The sequence below is a fragment of the Ursus maritimus genome, unplaced genomic scaffold (assembly GCF_017311325.1).
Source record: "Ursus maritimus isolate PB19 unplaced genomic scaffold, ASM1731132v1 scaffold_22, whole genome shotgun sequence".
In the NCBI taxonomy this organism is placed as follows: domain Eukaryota; kingdom Metazoa; phylum Chordata; class Mammalia; order Carnivora; family Ursidae; genus Ursus; species Ursus maritimus.
Window position 1 is genome coordinate 10,455,973 of NW_024424675.1, and position 23,995 is coordinate 10,479,967.

At 36.6% G+C, this 23,995-nt stretch overlaps 1 protein-coding gene across 3 annotated transcripts in view; it reads left to right on the forward strand.

Annotated features, from left to right (window-relative positions):
- TASP1 (taspase 1) overlaps window positions 1-23,995 on the forward strand; it is a 258,243-nt gene that overhangs the window by 67,677 nt on the left and 166,571 nt on the right. For all 3 annotated transcript variants that reach the window (XR_571645.2, XM_008703359.2, XM_040637977.1), the window contains one exon: window positions 8,135-8,241. Coding sequence is in view for 2 of the 3 variants with exons in the window: in XM_008703359.2 (XP_008701581.1) it covers window positions 8,135-8,241 (107 nt within the window). In the remaining variant the exon portion in view is untranslated. The remainder of the gene's footprint in view (window positions 1-8,134; window positions 8,242-23,995) is intronic.

The following is a 23,995-nucleotide window of genomic DNA, read 5'->3' on the forward strand; positions in this document are numbered from 1 at the left end:
GCTTATTGGCCATTTGTATGTCTCCTTAAATGTCTCCCAAAAGGGGAAAAAGAGAAAAGATGAAGGTGGGAAAAAAGCACCAGCCTTTTAAATTCCATGGAAGTCAATTCATCTTGGAGAGGGAGGGCATTGCAACAGTGGGTGCATGCCTCTGTGTCTGTACCTTGTGACCAGTACCAGCAAGAAGCAATCAGAGCACATATCCTAGTATTTGGAGGACAGGGTCTTCCAAGCTGGCTGTCACAGGCTGTATGCAGTCTGCTCTAGGAATACACGCATGGTTGTCTGCCAGAGGGATGGGGATGGGGAATGGGTAGATGCTACTGCAGTAAGAGCTGAAATTGACCCCAAACTAACCACAGTTTACTTCAAGCCTTCCTTTGAAAGTCACAACCTTAAATAGACTCCAGAGTTCCATAACATTTGCATTAGATTCTGGCAGACCAGTTATTATTTAGGTGGGGATATGGATTCCTGGCACTTCCTACTTGGCCATCTTCTAACTGTTTTGTTTTGTATTATATCATTCTGATTTAAGGATATTAATCCTGTCTCGTAGCTATTTTCATATACTTAAAAAACTTAAATAAGTTATCATTACCTTTGCATGTGATGTCTTTTGCCTTATGGGCATTTTAAATTTTAAGTGATTATATCTGTCAGCCATCATTTTAACAGGTTCTGGCTTTGATAACATTGTATGGAAAATCTTCTACTTTAAAATTAAAACCAATTAAACTAAAAAAATCAAGTCTCTCTCAAAAAATCCTGGTAGTTATGCCTATATTGTTGTGTGATGGTTTAACTTTTTTGGGCCCTTTTTTTTAGATTTTATATATTTAAATCATTAATACTTTAAAGATTTCATTTTTATGTGTAGTGGGAGATAGGAATCTAATTTATTTTTCCAAATAGATAACATTATGCCAAGACAGCTTATTGCATAACATATTCATTTCCTACTGGTATGAAATATCACTGTTTTTCTCAGATTCCATTAGAATATACATGAATTTGTTTCTGAATTTGGTGGTTAATTCCATTAACGTTTTGTTTTGTTTTGGGTTCATTTCTTATGTCATTACTACAGTATTGTTTTCAGACTTCTTGGTTAGTTTACTTCTGGATATTTTGCAGTTTTGGTTGGCATTGTAAATAATATCTTTCTCCATTTTGCTTTTTTAACCTATTTATTGTGAACTCTTGTAGACATACCTCCTGTAGGTAGACAATGATTTTGGCGTTATAACGCACCTACAGGTTTTCTTGTACATATATTCTGTATCAGTTGGCTTTCTCTAAATACATGAACTGTAGTAGAATTGCTGGATCATTGTGTGCCTATCTTCATCTTTACCAGATGATGCCAAAGTATTTTTCAAAATGGTTTTTGCCAATGAGTATAATTGTATTTCATATATGTATGTTTGTGTATATTTGTATATAGGCATATACACATATTTTTGCAGCTATGTTACTAAACCCTTTTATTAATCCTTATAATTTATTTGTAGATTCTGGTTGATTCCTAAATTCATAAACACGTCATTTGTGAATAATGATAGTTTTATTTCCTTCTTTTGAATCTTTATACTTATTTTTTCCCTTTCATATTGACGAAGGATCATCAGTACAGTTTAATAGAAGCAGTGATAATTGTACATATTTAAGTATAATGCATTTGATTGAAAATTTAGTTGTATGTTGTATTTAGGGAGTTTTATTTTGCAAGATTTAAATTTGTTAATGAATTTAATATTATATTTTTGTTTATTAAGAGGACATTATTTTTTTTTCTTTTTTTAAAATTTAAATTTAATTAGCCAACATATAGTACACCATTAGTTTCAGATGTAATGTTCAGTGATTCATCAGTTGTGTATAACACCCAGTGCTCATCACATCATGTGCCTTCCTTAATGCCCATCATCCAGTTATCCCTTCCCCTCTCCTGCCTCCCCTTCCACAACCCTCAATTTGTTTCCCAAAGTCAAGAGTCTCTCATGGTTTGTCTCCCTCTCTGATTTCTTCCCATTCAGTTTTCCTTCCTTTCCCCTATGATCCTCTGTGCTATTTCTTATATTCCACATATGAGTGAAACCATATGATAATTGTCTTTCTCTGCTTGACTTATTTCACTTAGCATAATACCAGTTCCATCCACGTTGATGTAAATGGTAGGTATTCATTCTTTCTGATGGCTGAGTAATATTCCATTGTATATATGAACCACATCTTCTTTATCCATTCATCTGTTAATGGACATCTGGGCTCCCTGCACAGTTTGGCTGTTGTGGACATTGCTGCTATGAACATTGGGGTGCATGTGTCCCTTCTTTTCACTGCACCTGTATCTTTGGGGTAAATACCCAGTAGTGCAATTGCTGGGTCATAGGGTAGCTCTATTTTTAACATCTTGAGGAACCTCCATACTGTTTTCCAGAGTGGCCATACCAGCCTGCATTCTCACCAACAGTGTAAGTGGGTTCCGCTTTATCCACATCCTTGCCAACATCTGTCATTTCCTGACTTGTTAATTTTAGCCATTCTGACCGGTGTGAGGTGGTATCTCATTGTGGTTTTGATTTGTGTTTCCCTGATGACGAGAGATGTGAAGCATTTTTTCAGGTGTCTGTTGGTCATTTCTATGTCTTTTTGGAGAAAAGGAAGACATTAATTTGTTAGTCTAATGAATTATGTTGATTTTTTTAAAATGTTGAAACAACTTTATATTTCTCGTATTTATCACATACAATATTATGAAAGAATTATTTATTTTTCTTTTGCTATGGTTGCCATATATTTACTTGCATGTGTTAACAGCCCCACAAAAGGCTTTGGTTCATTGGCCTTTTTATTTTGACGAAATGGCACCCCCTATCTAGTAATGCTTTCTGCCTTGCACTCTACTTGTTTGACATTAAAATAACTGTAGGGGCGCCTGGGTGGCTCTGTCAGTTAAGCTTCTGACTCTTGATTTTGGCTCAGGTCATGATCTCAGGGTCATGAGATTGAGCCCCACATTGGGCTCCGTACTGGGTGTAGAGACTGCTTAAGATTCTCTCTCTCTCCCTCTCCCTCTCCCTCTTTCCCTCCCCTGCACTTGCAATCTTTCTCTCTCTAAAAAAAAAGAAGAAATAAAAAATATAACTGTAATAGCTTCCTTTGCTTAGTGTCTGCATGTATATCTTTTTCTTTTTGTTTTCAATCTTTCTGTGTATTCTTATATTTAAGATGTGTCTCTTCGAAATGGCACATATATATCAAAAATTTTTTTTGGTGATCTTTGTATTTTATTTGGTGCATTTAGTCCATTTATGTTTAATTTAATTACTCCCATATTTGGGTTTGAATCTACTCTTTTACTGTTTGTTTCTCATTTGTCCCACATGGTCTATGCCTCCTTCTGTATCTTATTTCTTGCCTTCCTAAGTATTATTTTCTATCATTACATTTTCTTTTTTATTAGTATGTTTATATTAGCTTCTTCTCCCCCCCCCCCCCCCCCCCCGAGAGAGTGTGAGGAAAGGGGCAGAGGGAAAGGGAGAGGGAATCTCAAGGAGGCTGCACACCCAGCATGGAGCCTGAGACACAGGGCTTGATCTCATAACCCTGGGATCATGACCTGAGCTGAAATCAAGAGTCAAATGCTTAACTGACTGGGCCACCTAGGTGCACCTGTATTGCCTTCTTTTACCATTCTCTTTGAATTAACCTAGAAATTTTAACATACATAATTGACTTATGAAAGTCTATTAGATACTTTTATTATTAGGTATTTTTTACCACTTCTCAGACAATGCAAGGACTGTGGAATACTTGAATGAACTACATTTAACATCTTCCCAACTTTTGTGTTTATATTTTAAACTCAGTATGCATTTAAAACAGTGGGAGACATTATTATTTTATTTTATAACAGTCAGTTTTCATTTAGTTTGCCTATTTACTTTTTCCTTTGCACTTAATCCCCTCCATCTTTTTTTTTTTTTTTTTTTTGTCTTTCAGCTTCCATTTTGTATTATTTTCTGTTTCTGAAGAACACCCTGTAGTATTTTCATTACTACAGGTCTTGTTGGTGATGAATTTGCTCATTCTTGTTTATATAAAACTATTTTTATTTAGCCTTCATTTTTGAAGGATATTCTCACTGAATGTAGTGTTCTGAATTGGCAGATATTTCTTTTCAGCACATTGTTGGTAATTAGTCTACTGTCTGAGGCTTCCATTTTTTTGCTGTTGAAAAGACTTCTCTCATTTTTACTGCCACTTATTTGAAGGTAACCTATTTTCCCTCTTGCTATTTTTAGGTTTTTCTGTGTCATCGTTCTTATTCTCTTTTACTTAATGTATCTTGTTGTGAACTTTTATGTTTTTAATTTAATTTATGGATATTGTTTAGAATTATTATATCTGTAGAATAGTGTGTTTCATAATTTTGGAAAAATTCTTATTCAGTTTTTTATTTTTATTTTATTTTTTGTTTATGTGTTTTATTTATTTTTTAAAAGATTATTTGTCAGAGAGAGATAGAGAAGGAACACAGCAGGGGGAGTGGCAGGCAGAGGGAGAAGCAGGCTCAACACTGAGCAAGGAGCCCTATGCAGGACTTGATCCCGGGACCCTGGGATCATGACCTGAGCTGAAGGCAGGTGCTTAGCCAACTGAGCCACCCAGGTGTCCCTCTTATTCAGTTTTTTTAAAACATTACCTTTATCCCATTCTTTTACTTCCATCTTCTGAAATTCTGATTAAACACAATATTAGGCCTTCTCACGTTATCTTCCCTGTTTCTTAATGTTTCTTCTATGTTTTCTATCGTTTTATCTCTTTTAGCTGCATTCTGGCTAACTTTTTTCTGATCAGTCTTCCAATTCACCCGTTCTTTTTTTCTTTATCCTATCAGCTATGAAACATGTACACTGAGATTTTAGTTTTTGTTATTTATCTTTTCATTTCTAGAAGTTCTGTTTTTATTTTAAGAGTCTGTGCTTTCTTTTAGTTTATAGTATGAACTATAGATGTTTTTCATGTTTTTTGGTCTGTTTTTTAATCATTAGGAGTGTACTTGTTTTATATTTGTGCCTGATAATTCTGGTGTCTGATATCCAAATTGGAATTTTTTCCTGTATGTTCTCATTTATGGTGCCCCATTTTTTTGTGTGCCTGATTATCTTTGACTATGTGCTTATCATTGCCCTTGAATAATTATTTGTGTAGTTTCACCATGCCCTAGGAGGAAGGCGTTTTTCTCTAGATACTATTTTTTGCATTAATTTTTGCCAGTTGTGTGTGCACTGTTTATAGGAAAAACAATCATCTGTCTGTCCTTTACTCATACTACTATCATACGCAGAACTCTCTACATTGGGGCACCTGTGTGGCTCATTTGGTTAAGCGTCTGCCGTCAGCTCAGGTCATCATCTCAAGGTCCTAGTATTGAGCCCCATGTCAGGCTCCCTTCTCAGTGGGGAGTCTACTTCTCTCTCTCCCTCTGCCCCTGCCCCCCACTTATTTGCGCTCTCTCTCTCAAATAAATAAATACAAATTAAAAACTAAACAAAACAAAAAAACCTATCTACACCATTTTTGGCACCAGATGTGTGGGTTTCTACACCAAGCAATTCTTCCATGCCATCTGGGTGTCCTACTAATTCATTTCAATTCTGACTCTAACTGGAGTTAGTGTAGACCACACAGGTTAGGGCTTAGTCTCATAAATCTACCACCTCTCCTAGGTTGTCACTTGTAGTTCTGACCAACTGGCTGTAAATCAGAGGTTCCCATGATCCTCCTTGGGTTCAGCTAACTTGTATCATCCTCCTGACGTGTATATTTAGCTACCTGGAAGCTCTCCAAGCCTTGTACTTTTGGAATTTTTATGGAGGTTTCATCATGTAGGCATGCTCAGTCCTTAACTCAACTGCCACTACTTCCCTCCTGCCCAGAGGATAGGGACAGGGCTGAAAGTTTCAAGATTTTAATCATGGTTTAGTCTTTCTGGTGACCAGTCTTCATCCTGATGCTATCTAGGAGCCCACTAAGAAAGTTGCTTCATTAAAATAAAAGACATTCATACCACTCAAGAAATGCCAAGGGATTTAGGAACTCTGTCAGAAACTGGGGTCAAAGACCAAATATTACAAAAAAAGATGGTCCTAGTGCTCTTATAATTTAGGAAATTACAAGGGTTTTAAGAGATCTTTCCAAGGAGCAAAGGGCAGAGACCAATATATATATATTTTCTATTATTTCACACACCATTAATCAGAATCTATTTAAACTTAGTTCAAAGCTTAACATTCCCTGACCCACCCAGGCTACATGTTTGCAAATCTCTATGCAAGGGCTCCAGTCAACTCCAGACTTCTCAGGGGTAGTTTTTATTCTTTCTAAGTTCTCTTATCCCTGTCCTTTTCCTCCTCCTTAATCTTTTCTCCCTCTTATCCAAGACAGTCTTGCTTGAATGTACTTGGTGTTGGAATAGAAGGTAGGGGTGGACTTGCATAGTTCTGAATCAGTTCTACTGTGAGAGCATTAGCCCTTTCAGCCCCCAGCTTATTGTGGGAAGTGTCTCTTATGAAACTCCTACCTTTAACGGCCTCTGGGCTTGTCTTATGTCTCTCCTTGATGCCATTTAACCAAACTCATGTGTGCTAGTGTTGGCAAATGCTCACAGTGAAATAATAATAGCATTAATCCTCAGTTTACCCCCAGAATTTAGCTTGGTACTTTTTATATGGTTTTTAATGTTTTTAAGGTGGTGTTTCTTCATATATATATATATTTTTAAAGATTTTATTTATTTATTTGACAGAGATAGAGACAGCCAGCGAGAGAGGGAACACAAGCAGGGGGAGTGGGAGAAGAAGAAGCAGGCTCACAGCAGAAGAGCCCGATGTGGGGCTCGACCCCACAACGCCAGGATCACGCCCTGAGCCGAAGGCAGACGCTTAACCGCTGTGCCACCCAGGCGCCCCTCTTCATATTTTATCCAACATTTTTAGTAAATTCAGTAGGAGAATTACTCTGAATAATTTAGTATGCCATAATCAGAAAACCTTGATCATCTCTTTAGCGTTATATTCTAGTTTATAATTTCTCTTTTATCAGCTGAATCTAATTGGCTGTTGAAACCTATATGTCAAGTTTAAAATTTTTAGTTATTATATTTCTTATTTTTAGAAGCTCCATTTGTTCTTCTTCAAGTCTGCCTGGTAATTTTATCATTTTTCATCCCTTAATCGTATTTTCAATATCTTTTTTCTTAATTTCTGTGAACATAAACATGTTTTATGTTCTATATTTTATTATTCCATTATTTGAGGCATTTGTAGGTCATGTTATGCTTTCTTATATTTGGCTGGCTTTTAGTCTATTGTTTTTGGTGATTTGTTTCTCATGTATTTTGTAAATTTTTTGTTTTTTAAACTATGGGCTCATATTAATTGGAACGTGGGAATTCTCTGAGGTCTGGTAAGTTAAGAAGTGTTTTTCCAGGGAGTATTTGCATTTGTTTTTGGTTGGTTTTTGAAGCTCTACAACACCAAAATCGTGTGTGCGCATGTGCGCATGTGTGTGTGTTTATGTTCAGACCACACAGATAATAAGAATTCTCCTCTAAACTTGTCTGAATGTACTTTTTGTTCATGAATTTTCTAGTGAGACTTTTCCTCCTTTACGTTTATAGCCACAGCTGAAACTTGCAAGTTTCCTGTTTCTTTGTATAAGTGGCCTTTTCTAGTTTTCCTTTTCACTGGGCATGTGACTCCTTGAAATTCCTTACTTTTTTTTGTGGAAAATCTCTAATATGTTTTCTCATGCTGTATTGCCCCCAGATTTCATTCCTTGTCCTTTATGCACAGAGACCTGCAAAACCAAAGTTGGCAGTAGCATGCATTAGCAGATACCTCTGGGTACCATCTACCTCAGGACTCACTTGCCTATCTGGATTTAACCTTTACTTCTTTAACCTTAGGTTATTTCTCTTATTCTCCTACCACCTCAGTGTACATTGGAAAAACTTTTTTTTTTAACCCTTTATTCAACATTCTTAAGGAGGGCTCTTCAGGAAATCTCATTACCTCATTGCCCTAATATTTCTCAAATGTTATTTTTAATGTTTCTTTTATAGGATTCAGTTTAGCTGCATTTAAAAGAAACAAGAGGAAACTAGAGCTGGCAGAAAGGGTGGAAACAGATTTCATTCAACTAAAGAAAAGAAGACAATCAAATGAAAAGGTCAGGAGGTGTTTGAAATATCAATCATTAATGTATCATAATGATATCTATGATCTGCTTTTAGACATATAAGCTTTAGAATAATACTTTCCAGTAGAAATACAGCGCATGCCACATAGGTACTTTTAAGTTTTCTAGTAGCTACATTTAAAAAAAGTAAGAAGAAACAGGTGAAATTAATTTTAATAATTATTTTATTTACACCAGTAAATCTAAAATATCCCTTCAAAAATGTGGCCAATGAAAAAATTATAAGTGAGCTGTTGAGCTTTCCTTTTTCTTTCTTTCTTTCTTTCTTTCTTTCTTTCTTTCTTTCTTTCTTTTTTTTTTAATAAGTCTTCAAAACCAGTGTATATTTTATACTTATAGCACATCTCAATCATGGCACTAAGTTTTCATTAGAAATATTTGGTTTGTACTTAAATTTCATAAAATTAACAGTTGAAAAAGTAGGTTTACCTAACATGTTATTCTAAACATACTTAAAACTTTCTAATGATTGAATTGAATATGTTTTAAAATTAAAATTAGTTAACTTCTAATAAAATTAAAAATTTAGTTTCTCATATGCTCTTGCCACATTTTAAGTGCTCAGTAGCTACATGTGGCCCATGACTACTGTTTTGGTTCTTGCAGCTCTAGATGGTGACTCTTAACGTGGCTGTTCAGAGGGTAGAGTGTGTTATAAGGAAATGTATATACTGGATTCATGTAGATTTTTTTACATTCTAATTACGTGTCTCTGTTTCTTAGTCTTTTGCCTTCTTTGCATTTTGCATGCTAGTGTGTCATCATGAGTCCATTTCTTAGGTGTTTTGAGGGGTAGAAAGAAGTTGAAAACCACAACATTCTTGTTCAGCCTGTGGCTTGGGGTTTGTTAGCACACAATTCATGATGGGTGTCTCACATCACAGGCATTTGATGTACTTTGAAATCTCATTAATGTTCTTTATTGGCTATTCCTTTTATAATTGCTCATGGTTTATGCTTTCTGTCATGGTTTTATATTACTTTATATAAATGCATAATTATCTTTCATAGTGATATATATTTTCCCAGTATGTTGCTACAAGGAACAATTTTTCAAACATTTTGGTACAAGTCTTTTCATTTTTCTACCAGAATAGAGTAGGAAATGAGGAGGTGAATGAACAAATTTGTAAGTAGGTCTTGGTGAAAGTGGATAATAGTGTGATCCCCTTTCTTGGGTTTCTGTATCCCATGTGATATCTGAGTTAGCAAATTTAAGACTTTCACCTTTTAAAAAACTGTGATAAAATTTGTACGCAGTGAACAATTTAATCATTTTTATAAATGTGTATATTCGTGTAACCCACATGCCTGTCAAGATGTAGAACATTTCCAGTTCTTTTTGTGCTTCCTTCCAGCCATTCTCCACCTTCTACAGGCAACTGCTGCTCTGATTTTTCTCACCATAGATGTTTTGTATTGTTCTTAAACTTTATATAGTTAAAATCATATAGAAGGTACTCTTTCTTTTTGGTTGATTGCACAAAGTGCTTTTGAGACACTTATCACTGGCTCATTCTTTTTTTATGTACTGAGTAATTAATATTCCCTAGTATGAATATACTATAATTTGTTTTTCCATTTTCCTATAATTTGTTTCCAGATTTTAACTATTGTGAATATAAGATTATTTATTTATTTATTTGACAGAGCGGGGGGGGGGGAAGAGCGCACATAAGCAGGGGGAGTGGTAGTCAGAGGGAGAGGGAGAAGCAGGCTCTCCTCTGAGCAAGGAGCCTGACACGGGGCTGGATCCCAGGACCCCGGGATCATGACCTGAGCTGAAGGCACAAGCTTAACCAACTGAGCCACCCAGGTGCCCCTGGTCTGAACATTCTTGTATGGATTTTTTTTTTTTTTTAAGATTTTATTTATTTTTTCGACAGGATAGAGACAGCCAGCGAGAGAGGCAACACAAGCAGGGGGAGTGGGAGAGGAAGAAGCAGGCTCATAGCAGAGGAGCCTGATGTGGGGCTCGATCCCAGAACGCCGGGATCACGCCCTGAGCGGAAGGCAGATGCTTAACCGCTGTGCCACCCAGGCACCCCTGTGCCACCCAGGCGCCCCGTATTTTTTTTTTTTTTTTTTTTTGACATGAGTTTAGGATTTTTATGGTGAGAAATACCAGTTGATCTCATGGAGAATATATTTAGCTAGTCTTATTCAGAAGATTCATTTTTTTTCCTCAGGAAATATTTATTAAGCAGTTACTCTTGGTGTGGAGCTAGGTAATAAGAAAAGCAATGGTGAAAAAGGTGGAGGAAATTCATGCAATAATGAAACTTTACATTTTAGTGGATAGAAACAGAAACATAGAAGTATATAATTAAGTAAGCTAGTTACCATGTTTGGTAACAGGAAGAAAAAAAACTCCCCATAAGATGATGTGATACAGAGTATCTTGGATGTGAGAGACACAAAAGAGACTCAAAGGAAGACTCCTTTAGTTGGAGTGATCAATGCAGATCTCTCTGAGGACATAATATTTGAAAAATAAGATGAAGAGTCAGTAGAACTCATTCCAGGCAGAATGAACTGCATGTGCAATGCCCCTGGTGGGGAGTTGGCATATTGGAGGAATGAGGAGAGGCTCAGTGTGCCTAAAGCAGCGTGCAAGGGGAGAATGGTATGAAATGAAGCTGGAGAGGTAGCTGGGTGCTGGCTCCATTAGGATCTGGTAGATCATGGGCAGGAGTTTCCATTTTATTTCATGAATGATGAGTAGCCATTGAAGAGTTAAAAGTAGCGAAGTGATGCCATCTCATTCACATTTTACAGAGTTCTCTTGGGCTGTTCTGTGTCATGTGGGTTGAGGGTTGGGGCAAGAATAGAAGTGAGGAGACTAGTTAGGAAGTTGTTACAGTTGGGAGGTGTTGACAACGTGGACTGATAAGGATGAAATTGGAGAGAAGTGAATATATCAGGGATATCTGTTGGGAGTTCCTAGAAAGACAGGCATTATTGCTGCCTTAGATATTGGTAAGGAAGAGAGAAGAATGAAAGGTTTTAGCTTCAGTGACTGAGTATTGCTATTTACTGAGGTGAGGAGGGCTGGAGGATGTATGACTTCATGGTGATAGAGGTGGGAAGTGGAAATTTGACCCATTTCCCCTTAAGGGACTCAGATTAACCAATACTTTCCATTTTCACCATAAGACATATTACCTGATACCAACAGCACCCTTAACACCCTAAAGCTAATAGACCATCTTTTAGTGTACCATGCTCCTGTGCTCCTTTCAGTTGAATTATATGCCACCAAGAGCCCCATTATGCTTGTTTTTATCATTGTCATTACATAATTAATCAAGTGTCTTGTAAACTGATGAACACTGAGTTTAAAAAGAGAGTTGTGGGTTTGAAAACTATGACTGTTGTTTGAGAGCTAACTTGAAAAAATAGATTTGGTTCATAAAAAATTGCCATGGAATTAAGTATAGGCAAGCCAGCTGTAAAAGATTGAGAAAAATAATAAGAATCTAAAAGCATTCTGGATGTGTTGTTAGTGTCTTTATGTTCCTGTTCTATTTTAGATAAAATGAAACTTGAAATCATAGGACAATTCAGCATATTATAGTTTATGTAAGAAAGATGATATGGAACGTTTAGTTGTGGGCCTGCATTCAAAGAAGAGGCTTTAGTCTTAAAGATTGGCTAATGAATGAACCTTTGTGTTTTAAATAAAAAAATGTTTAAGTTATGTGTACTTGTTTTTGAATGATTCTTCACTTTACCCAGAGAATATTCAACTTTTGAAAAATTTAACCAACCACTCACCATACTGGTTAGGAGGATTTTCAATAAAAAGCTTGATAAAGCAGGAGGAAAGATTAACTATGGAGTTGGGTTATATGCATCTGAAGCTTTGGACAGATCAGAAGGGAGATTCCCACTTGGAAATTATTGGCATCAAAAGGAATATAAATACATGTGGCTAGATGAGCTCATGTAGGAGTGAGAGAAGATAGGGGTCTGAAAATTGAACCCTGGACCAGTTCAACATGTATAAGTTGGGAAGAGAAAAATCCAACAAAGGAGAAAGAAAATGCAGTGAGTGAGATAGATTATCACCAGGAGAGCGTCTAGGAAACTAAGAGAGGAGCAGTTCAAAGTTAGTCATCACTTGGTTGGAACGCTGCTAAGAGGACAGAGGACTGACCGTTGGATTTAGCAACTGGAGACTGTGAGCCTAGATAAAGACAGTTTCTGTGACATAGTGGATTGTGGACCAGTGTGGCAGGGGTTAAGGAGGGAGAACAAGGGTACAAATAACTCTTTTGAGAAGTTTTGCCCTGGAGTAGTGAGAGAGAGAGATCTGAGGTCAAGAGACTCTACCATTGTCAGTTATGGTCTATGAATTCAATGAGTAATTTAACATACAAAGACTTGATTTTCTTTTCTCTTTTTTCTCTTTTTCTCTTTTTTTCTTCATTTCTTTCTTTCTTTTCTTTCTTTCTTTCTTTCTTTCTTTCTTTCTTTCTTTCTTTCTTTCTTTCAAGATTTTATTTATTTAATTATTTGAGAGACAGAGAAAGCATGAGAGGGAGGATGGTCCGAGGGAGAAACAGGTTCCCCACTCAGCGGGGAGCCTGATGGGGGACTCCATCCTGGGACCCTGGGATCTTGACCTGAGCCGAAGGCAGATGCTTAACCCACTGAGCCACCCAGGTGCCCAAAGGCTCAGTTTTCTTATCTTTAAATGAAAATTGTGATATTCTTCCATGGCAGGGCTGTTATGGGGAACAAAAGTGATAGTAGATGTTTAAGTGCTTTGTGGCTGTCATTGACTTAGTCGGACACAGTAGTCTTTGCCATTGTGACTTTCATCCTTAAAATCACTTAGCCAAGAAAAAGGAAGGGAGGAAGGGAAAGAAAACTGCGCCCAAATTAGTTACCCTGGGTAGAGGCTTGTAATGGAGAAGGGAGCTAATAAGGGAGGGTAGGTAGTGGTAGATGGAGAGGTTGAATTCAGGCATGATTCCAATAGAATATTTTAGATATCTTAAATGACAGGAAAATATTTTTAATATTCAGAGTATATGAACTTTAATACCCTAAAGCTCTGTGTTCGACACTGGCCTACAAAAATGACTGGGACCTAAGCCCCTGCCATTAAAGAAAGATGCTGGCCGGAGGCTTTGTTTTCTAGATGTTTGCTGCATAACCTTGGTACACCTTATCTCAATAGTAAAGATAATGGAACATGCTCACAGAAAGAAAAGACCACCAGATAATGAGCAGGGGGGCAGAAAATTATAATTTTTAAGAGGAAGTATAGTATTTTTTAAAAGAGATATGACAGGAAAGGACAAATATCTATTTTCTAAATCAGCCTGTATTAGTTTATTTCTCCTTATCCTGTGTGCGTAGTTTCAGCATAGTTTTGGTTAGCCAGCATTGATTGAGGTCCAGGACTACTGTTTGTTGCAGCTATATAATATAATATGTTAGTTGGTTATATAAATATAATAAAAAGAATAGAGTGTTTGGTAGCTTTCCTAATGTTGATATTTTTTGTTACTCTGTTGAAGGAGATAAACATTATCTTGAAGAGTATATGGTAGAATAAGTCAATATTTTTAATCCTGAAAATAATTAGAAATTTTTGTTGCATTGATATTTCTTGTTTTTCTTTAAAAAAGTAATTGATTGTACCATTACCACAATACTAACAGAAATAAAAATTAAGGCAAGAGAAATATTTAATAGCTTGCTATCTCACTAAATTGTAGTGTTTTTATTTTCCTCAGTCTTTGATCATTTACATTTACATTTGACTTAGTTTAAAGTAAGAATGGTTAATGTTTTTGGCGGCAAACAATAGAAAACCTGATTGTGGTTACGATATGCATATTTGTCTTCCTTCTCCCTGGCCTGCTGCCATATAATAAAAAGTTTGGAGGTGGTTGGTTGCTGGCGTTAGCTTAGGTTTCCAATGATGCTGGAGCCAACATATCTGGGATTCTCTTGGGCCTTTTTCTCATGCCTTTTGCCTTATGGATGTAATATGGCTCCTACAATTTTAGATGTCACATCTGCATTCAAGGTGAGAAGAAGCGAGATGATGGGGGTGGAGAGACTATTGCCAGATGTATCTGTTACTTTTTAAATCTGGGATGCGAAAGTTTTCCAGAGTCTCCCTATAGACTTCCTTTAGTTATTTTTGGGGAGTAGTAGAGAAGGGGCACAATTCATCACTTGGCTATTGTTGGCTACAAGAGAGCTTAGAAAGTTGAGTGGGTTATCCTAATGACTTATATAGTGCGTGTCTTAATGCTGGACACATTGTCTTCCCAAACAAAGTAGTGGTTTTGTTGTCAAAGGAGGGGGAGGAGAGTGATTGTTAGGTAGGCAATTTATAGCATATAGTGTGATTTATCATTTCCTTTCCCACAGTTAACATGTCCCTTATTACTATAAACCGATAGTGGGTTAAGAAGCTAATCTACACATAAATCAAATAAAAACACATTTTGTCTTGACTTTTCAGGATATATAGATAATAAGATACAATTTTAAAACACAAAGAATATAAATTCGTTGTATTGTCTTTTCTTGGTAAGTGGCCTCTCTGTTTCAACCTTGTTTATTTTTCATGACTTAGAGGGAAGACATGCTGGAGAAGGAAACATTTACTATTTAACTGTAGTGCTGTATATATAATATAAAAATAAAAATTGTTTACTCTGTTCCACTCCCCTCTCTTGGTGGACCCAGCTCTTCTAGATTTTTCTTTTACCCACTTCTTTCCCTTATGGCATATAGACAGTCCATATTTTGCATGATAGTGCTGGACCATAAAAATGTGCGTGCTGGAAATGTGTGAAGGGGTCTTAATGACAAAAAATTACACTTGTTCCATGACCTTCAAGCATTTTTGTCAAAACATTAAAAACTTTTACTGTTGGTTATAAATGTATAGAAAAATGATAAAAAGTAAAACTAATATTTATTTAGTATGTTAATTTGAAACATTAGATGCAGTAAGAATTAGTGTTTTGTTTGTGTTAAAAAAAAAAACTTATCAAGAGTAGTTTGAATGGCACTTCCATTCTTGTTATGTTACTTATAATATGGAGAGCATCTTTTTATGTCAAGGTGAATTGTCGAACTCCTTTTTAATTTTAGACCAGCTTTCAACATTTTTTTTTCTTTTAGTGTTTTTTTATTATATTATGTTAGTCACCATACAGTACATTCCTGGTTTCTGATGTAAAGTTCGATGATTCATTAGTTGCGTATAACACCCAGTGCACCATGCAATACGTGCCCTCCTTACTACCCATCACCAGTCTCTCCCATTCCCCCACCCCCTCCCCTCTGAAGCCCTCAGTTTGTTTCTCAAGAGTCCATAGTCTCTCACAGCTTTCAACATTTTATCCTTTGCTCTTCCCGTGTTGTAATATATCTCTAAGAGTTTTTTTTTCCTTCCTGCCTCCCTCCCTTCTTTCTCCTTCAAGTTCAGTTTATTTCTTTTTTTTTCTTTTTAAAGATTTTATTTATTTATGTGACAGAGAGACAGCCAGCGAGAGAGGGAACACAGCAGGGGAGTGGGAGAGGAAGAAGCAGGCTCCTAACGGAGGAGCCCGATGTGGGACTCAATCCCGGAACGCCGGGATCACGCCCTGAGCCGAAGGCAAACGCTTAACGACTGCGCTACCCAGGCGCCCTCAGTTTATTTATTTATTTATTTATTCTTTATTTATTGAGTTATAGCTGACATACAATATTATATTAGTTTCAGGTTGTACAACTGTGCATTACTCAGTGTTCATGATAAGTGTAGTTACCAACTGTCATCATACAACATTATTACAATATTGTTGATTATGTTTCCTGTGCTGTACTTTTCATTTCCATGACCTACTTATTTTATAACTGGAAGTTTGTACCTCTTAATCCCTTTCACCTATTTTGCCCACCTCCCACCCCTCTTCCATCTGGCAACTACCAGTTTGTTTTCTGTATTTATGAGTTTGGCTTTGTTTTGTTGTTGTTATTTACTTGTTTTGTTTTTTATATTCCACAAGGAAGTGAAATCATATGTATTTGTCTTTCTCTTAGAGTCGCTCTAATACCATTTTTTTTTTCCTTGTTTTTTTTTTGCCAACATCACTTCCTCTGGGACATCTTTGTCCTTTTTATCACAGTCACATTCCTTATTTACGTTAACAAATTTGTGTTCACTAAGTTCCTCTGACTGTAGATCTAAAGTATCTTGAATGGTGTCAGTCTCAAACATTCCCACTTCCAGCTGTTTCTTCATAACTTCATTTATTTTTGATTAGAATTTTACTTCCAACATTATCACTTTTTGTTTCTTTGCTTCACTTTCATCTTTGTTGGCCAGTTCCCTCTTTTGATTATCATTTTTTGGTAAAATGACATATGGATTTATCACTAGGAGACAAGAAGGCAGCATGGCTACACACTTTGCTGCCTGTGCACGGTGACCCATCACTGACAGACTTTGAAGGAAGCGCCACGATTGGTTACTGATCACGATGAGCCTCTGATGTTTACATAGTGATCTGTGAACTGAAGAGCTAGCAATGAAATCTGTACTTCATGCAACTTATTCATGACTATATTCGTATAGTTAATATACCATGGTAACTGAAATTTGAACCATGCTGTTGAGCGACTGCTACTGTTTAAACTGTGGTAACTGAGATTGGTAAATATCGTAACTAGGCAAAGTGAGGGCTGTGTTTCTGTCAGAGAACCTGAACTGTTTGTCCTGTGGAGGTTCCTTCGGCATGAGTTGTGCTGATCACATATTCACGGTGACTTTTAGCATGCTTTTCTGTCCTTTCTAATTCCTGCAAATTGGCATCTGGATCTCCCCTGACAGTATTGTCATGAACTCTCATTGTTAGAGTATGTATCAGTAATTCTTGTGATATGTGTGATGAAGCGATGACATGTTTTAAATTTATTTTTTCCTTTGTTTTGATACAAAAAGAAAAAGGTAATTGTGTTAGTATTAATCTTTATCATATTTGAGAAAGGAAACCTTGCTTTTGGAATGAAGTGGTTAGCTCATTGGCCAGTTGCTATTCTTGACTCACGCCATAGGACTGACTGAGTTGCTACAGAGAGGAGATGCTCACATTAGGAAAACAAACAGACTCAATGTACACCATAATCTAGATTTCATAAATATCAGTTTCAAACAGTTAGCCCTGGATATTACTAGAAGGGACTCTGTTATTCTTTGAGTATTAAAAGACGTTGGGGGTATTGTTTGATCTCAATATATTTGATGTTTCAAGCCTTTTTTTTCTTCCTCTTCATTTTTCACAAGCATATTGTTGGAATAGTTTCCATGTCTTTTTCTTTAATAACAGATTTTACAGTTGAATGTACATAGAATTCTTTGCCTCCTCCCACCACTTTTACAAAGTAATTTAAGTTTTCAATTAATTTCATTGGTTTTTAGGTAAAGCAGTACTTGCATAGGATAGTGGAATGAAAGATAATTCGACCTTTTTCCATTTTGTGAATATCTTTCATTCTTTATTTCTAATGAACAAGTTGAGAAAATTTTGCAATGCTTTATACAATGTTGTGTGTTCAAAACCACTCTAAAGAGATGCTACAACTTTTAATTTTGTGTTCTTTAGCCACCACATAGGGACATCAAATTGGCCACATGTTTCAGAAAGGAAATGTTGGGCCTTGCTTTGTGTGCTTCATATAAATATATTCTATTCTTTTGAAGTATATTGTGGGTAACATTTTTCTCTTTTATCCACCATCTTGAAATTATTATGTAAACGCTTAACTGTATCATACTAAATCACTGTATTTTTTGGGTGAGAGGTAGGTTAAGATCAAAGAAAATAAATGCACAAAAAACATGTTTTCTTCAGATTGTTGTATTTGTACTTGTGTACATGTCTGTCTGTAATGTGTACAGGGAAAGGAGTAATTAGTCTTTTATAGAAATTTACTTGATCTGGAATTTTGTTGTGTTTCTCAAGAAGATGGTTAATGCAGATATGAGTAAACAGAAGAAACTTCTTTGAATTCTCTTTACATGAAGAAATGTAGTTTATATATTTAAGATTTTCATAAAACTGAAAATTCGTGCTGTTAAGTAATTACTTTGAGTTATAAATAAAATATTAAAAATTACATTTGCATTACCTATCTTGATTACTGAATAAGCCTATAGAATTTACATATAAATCAGGTACACCAACAACTTAATTAAACATATTACATTTGGGGCACTTGGGTAGCTTAGTCAGTTAAACATCTGACTTTTGATTTCAGCTTAGGTCAACATCTCAGGGTTGTGAGATTGAGCCCGATGTTGGCTCTGCACTGGGCTTGAAGCCTCCTTAAGATTCTTTCTCTCCCTTTCCCTCTGCCCTCTCCCCTCCCTCTAAAATATATATTACATTTAATTACTTACCATAACCACATGCATTTATGTAGGTTATGGAGCCTGGTGATCATCATTCCTTTGCAATATAACTTGATAGGAATTCTTTAAATATCTGTGATTTCTTTAAATATGTGTGATTTCTTGTAATTTGTGTCAATTCATCAATTATTTAAATTTAGAACTTTCAACCCTTGATAGCTGGACAATTGCAGTGGTTTGTTTTTTTTTTTTTCCCCTGTGTCAGGAAAAGCTTCTTAGTTCTCACATAATGATTCAATAGCTAGTAGGTTCAGTTTCTCCCCAAGTCTTCCTTGAACCCATGCCAAGCTATGCCTTAAACCTATACTGAGTCTTAAGTTGTAAGAGATAAGATTGAAGCAAGAAGTCATTGTTAAGAAATCTTAACTGCTGCTTTTATTTTGTAATGAAAGTAACCCATGGTTTTTTAGGGGACTTGTAAGATGGCATCAGATATTGTCAGCCTTATAAATTCTCCCTCAGTTTTTAGTATTCAACAGTTTTGTAGAGTCTCCTTTTAATTTTAGTATTTAACAGAATTAGTGGAGAAAATATGAGCGTTCCTTCATTATCACTGGAATAGTCCCCGGTGATGTTGTGTATAATGTAGAAATCACTATACCGTAGCTTTCCTAACAGGAAAAACCGCCAGTGAATGGAATTTCATTGGGGCTACAGAGAGAAGCCTTCCTATCTAGGAACTGACTCAGACCATCGTGTCAAGAGCATCAGATTCTAAGTCAAATCTTTTAAATATGTCCTCGTTTGATATCACCAGGCACTAAGGACCTGAGTTGGCCCATTACAGATGTAGTGATGCTGACACATGTACAGCTAATAATACCAGAATAAATCAGTATGTAAAAAGACAAGTTTGTGTATACAAGTGTGCACACACAGAGTAATAACAGGGGTGTTTTAGGGTCAGAAGACAAGAACCAGTGCTTAATTAGGTTGAGGGAGAACTATCTTTGAGGTTTTAAAGTCTTGATTGGGCTACCTTTTCTCCAATCAGTCTCATAGATTTTGGTAAATAGATGTCAGGAACCATTTAGAATTCAAGATCTGAGGCTGGGATTACTTGAGGAATTGAGGGAGAAGGGCAGGTGAGGAGGTGGGGCATAGTGGACCATGAGGTCTCATCTAAGTCTGCCATTGACTAGTCCAGAGACCTTGGGCAAACATGGAGCCTCTCTAGACTTAGTTTTCTCAGCTGGACCAGGTGATTACCATGGTTCTTTCCAGCTTGATAATTCTCTGATCTATTTTCAGTAGCACTGTGGAGTTTGACCAAACCCATTTTCTGGATCCTCTCATCAAAACATTCTTTTCTCTAGTGTATCCTAAACCTGGCAGACCATTAGATTCATCTGGGGAATTTTACAACTGTAGATTCTTAGGCTCTACTCTCAATATACTGAATCAAAATCTGTAGGGATGGGTAAGTTATTGGGCCAGCATTTGAGAATTATTGCTTTGTTCTGCATAATTACGTCAGAGTGGGCCTAGAAAAACACCTGCTTAGTAATCATTGTTTAAATGAACACAAAACATTCTAGAAGAGTTAGGAATTACATAATTGTGTCCAGTTAATGACTTCATGTGCACTGTCACTCATTTAGCTTTCCTCCAGGTGGACTAGAGCTCCTTACTCCCTTCTCTGTGCTTCATAGTTTGTCTCCAGCTCATTGTCATTGTCCACAGGCATCTGTTTTAATTACTATGGTTTCTCAGCTTGGCATATAATAAGTGCTCAATAAACATTTGTTTAATGAATACTTATTGTTTTTGTTTTTTGCTTGTTTTGTTTGTTTTTTGGTATTATTACCACCATCAAGTCTGTAAATTTTCATCCTTGATGGCTGGACAGTTGCATTATCTGCATAACTGGCTTCCCTGCTTCTAGCCTTACTTAGTTCCTCCTTAAACCTGTATATTATCCCAGGATACATTTCCTTAAAAATACTTGCATTGGTCTTGTTGTTCTGGGAGAAACTTTAATAGAGTCTTCACTATTTGTAGGTTAAAACACAACTCATTAGCCTGACTTTACAAATCCTCTTGAAACTTGGACCCAACCTACTTTTCTATTATTTGTCTTTGGGAGTTATCTTTTTCTCTTGCCAAATACATTTGATTATTCATGAATTTCCTGAAAGTTCTCACGTCTGTGTTTTTGCTTATGTCTCTTTTCCTTCATGTGATAAGTAATAATTAATAATGGAATGCCAGCTACTTCTCTGCTTACTGAAATTCCATTTTGTTTTGTTTTGTTTTTGTTTTTTGGTAGGTTTACAATGAATTTTAATTATTATATTTTATTATTATGATTCATTAGCCAGCATATAGTACATCATTAGTTTTTGATGTAGTGTCAACGATTCATTAGTTGCGTATAACACCCAGTGCTCACCACCACACGTGCCAGCCTTAATACCCATGACCCAGTTACCCCATTCCTCCACCGCCTCCCTTCTCTAACCCTCAGTTTGTTTCCCGGAGTCCAGAGTCTCTCATTGTTTGTCTCCCTCTCTGATTTCTTCCCATTCAGTTTTCCCTCCCTTCCCCTGTAGTCCTCTGCACTATTCCTTATGTTCCACATATGAGTGAAACCATATGAAAATTGTCTTTCTCTGCTTGACTTATTTCACTTAGCGTAATCCTCTCCAGTTCCATCCATGTCGATGCAAATGCTGGGTATTCATCCTTTCTCATGGCTGAGTAATATTCCATTGTATATATGAACCACATCTTCTTCATCCATTCGTCTGTTGAAGGGCATCTCAGCTCCTTCCACAGTTTGACTGTTGTGGACATTGCTGCTATGAACATCGGGGTGCATGTGCCCCTTCTTTTCACTATGTCTGTATCTTTGGGGTAAATACCTAGTAGTGCAGTTGCTGGGTCGTAGGGTAGCTCTATTTTTAACATCTTGAGGAACTTCCATACTGTTTTCCAAAGTGGCTGTACCGGCTTACATTCCCACTAACAGTGTAAGAGGGTTCCCCTTTCTCCATATCCTCACCAACACTTGTTGTTTCCTGTTTTGTTAATTTTTGCTGTTGTAACTCATGTAAGGTGGTATCTCATTGTGGTTTTGATTTGTATTTCCCTGATGGCTAGTGATGTTGGACATTTTTTCATGTGTCGGTTAGCTATTTGTATGTCCTCTTTGGAGAAGTGTCTGCTCATGTCTTCTGCCCATTTCTTGACTGGATTATTTGTTTTTTGGGTGTTGAGTTTGAGAAGTTCTTTATAGATCTTGGATACCAGCCCTTTATCCATAATGTCATTTGCAAATATCTTCCCCCATTCCATGGATTACTTCTTAGTTTTGTTGACTATTTCCTTTGCTGTGCAGAAGCCTTTTATCTTGATGAAGTCCCAAAAGTTCATTTTTGCTTTTGTTTCCCTTGCCTTTATAGACATATCTTGAAAGAGGTTGCTGTATCCAGTGTCAAAGAGGTTACTGTCTATGTTCTCCTCTAGGATTTTGATGGATTCCTGTCTCACATTTAGGTCTTTCATCCATTTTTTTTTTTAAGATTTTATTTATTTATTCGACAGAGATAGAGACAGCCAGCGAGAGAGGGAACACAAGCAGGGGGAGTAGGAGAGGAAGAAGCAGGCTCATAGTGGAGGAGCCTGATGTGGGGCTTGATTCCACAACGCCGGGATCATGCCCTGAGCCGAAGGCAGACGCTTAACAGCTGTGCCACCCAGGCACCCCAGTCTTTCATCCATTTTGAGTTTATCTTTGTGTATGGTGTAAGAGAATGGTCCAGTTTCATTCTTCTGCATGTGGCTGCCCAATTTTCCCAGCACCATTTATTGAAGAGACTGTCTTTTTTCCATTGGATATTCTTTACTGATTTGTTGAAGATTAGTTGACCATAGAGTTGAGGGTCCATTCCTGGGGCCTCTATTCTGTTCCATTGACCTATGTGTCTGTTTTTATGCCAGTACCATGCTGTCTTGATGATCACAGCTTTGTAATATAGCTTGAAGTCAGGCACTGTGATACCCCCAGCTTTGGTTTTCTTTTTCAACGATCCCCTGGCAATTCAGGGTCTTTTCTGGTTCCATACAAATTTTAGGATTGTTCCATCTCTGTGAAAAATGTTGATGGTGTTTTGATAGGGATTGCATTGAAAGTGTAGATTGCTTTGGGCAGCACAGACATTTTAACTATGTTAATTCTTCCGATCCATGAGCATGGAATGTTTTTCCATCTCTTTGTCTCTTCCTCAATTTCTTTCACAAGTGTTCTGTAGTTTCTAGAGTATAGATCCTTCACCTCTTTGGTTAGGTTTATTCCTAGGTATCTTATGCGTTTTGGTGCTATTGTAAATGGAATAGATTCCTTAATTTCTCTTTCTTCAGTCACATTGTTATTGTATAGAAATGCGACTGATTTCTGTGCATTGATTTTGTATCCTGCCACATTGCTGAATTGCTGTATGAGTTCTAGTAATTTGTGGGTGGAGTCTTTTGGGTTTTCCACATAAAGTATCATGTCATCTGCGAAGAGAGAGAGTTTGACTTCTTTTTTGCCAATTTGAATGCCTTTTATTTCTTTTTGTTATCTGATCGCTGAGACTAGGACTTCTAGTACTATGTTGAACAAAAGTAGTGAGAGCGGGCATCCCTGTCGTGTTCCTGACCTTAAGGGAAATTCTAATCCATGTCCAGCTCTACTCCAATGAACCGCTCAAATGCCACCCAGATCAGAACACATTTCTTTCTTCTTACTTAGTGCATATAATAGGTATTCAGTAAATGCTTGTTGAATTATCTACACATTTGTCATTTTGAGATTGGTGTGTATGGTTGTTTTATAATATTAGGTAGGCTCACAGAGCCATGAACATTTGTTCTTTATCCTTATCACAGTGCCTAGAAACAGTGCCTTTACTCAGCTAACGTTACCAACTTAAACATCTACAAAAGATGATTCTAATATTAATTTTGAGAGAGAAAAACCTATAATGTAATTTTCTTCAATTATAAGTTTTATGGTCTTTCAAGATAAGTTTGAATCTATTATTTAAGTGCTTCAAGCATACATTAGTCTAAAAGAGTGCTTTGCTGTTTACCAGTGAGCTTGTTTCTGGGGATGTAATGAAATAAGAGAGGATATCCGAAATATTACTAATAATATAACTGTACTTCCTCAATATTGTAGAAATCTGAAGATACTATGTAAGTAAGTGAGGGAAATGATTGTGGGGAAATGATATTTTAGAAACAGCCCACAATCTCTGCCAACCATTTCATAGAGGTGAGTCATGAAGTGCCCACTAGGGGGCG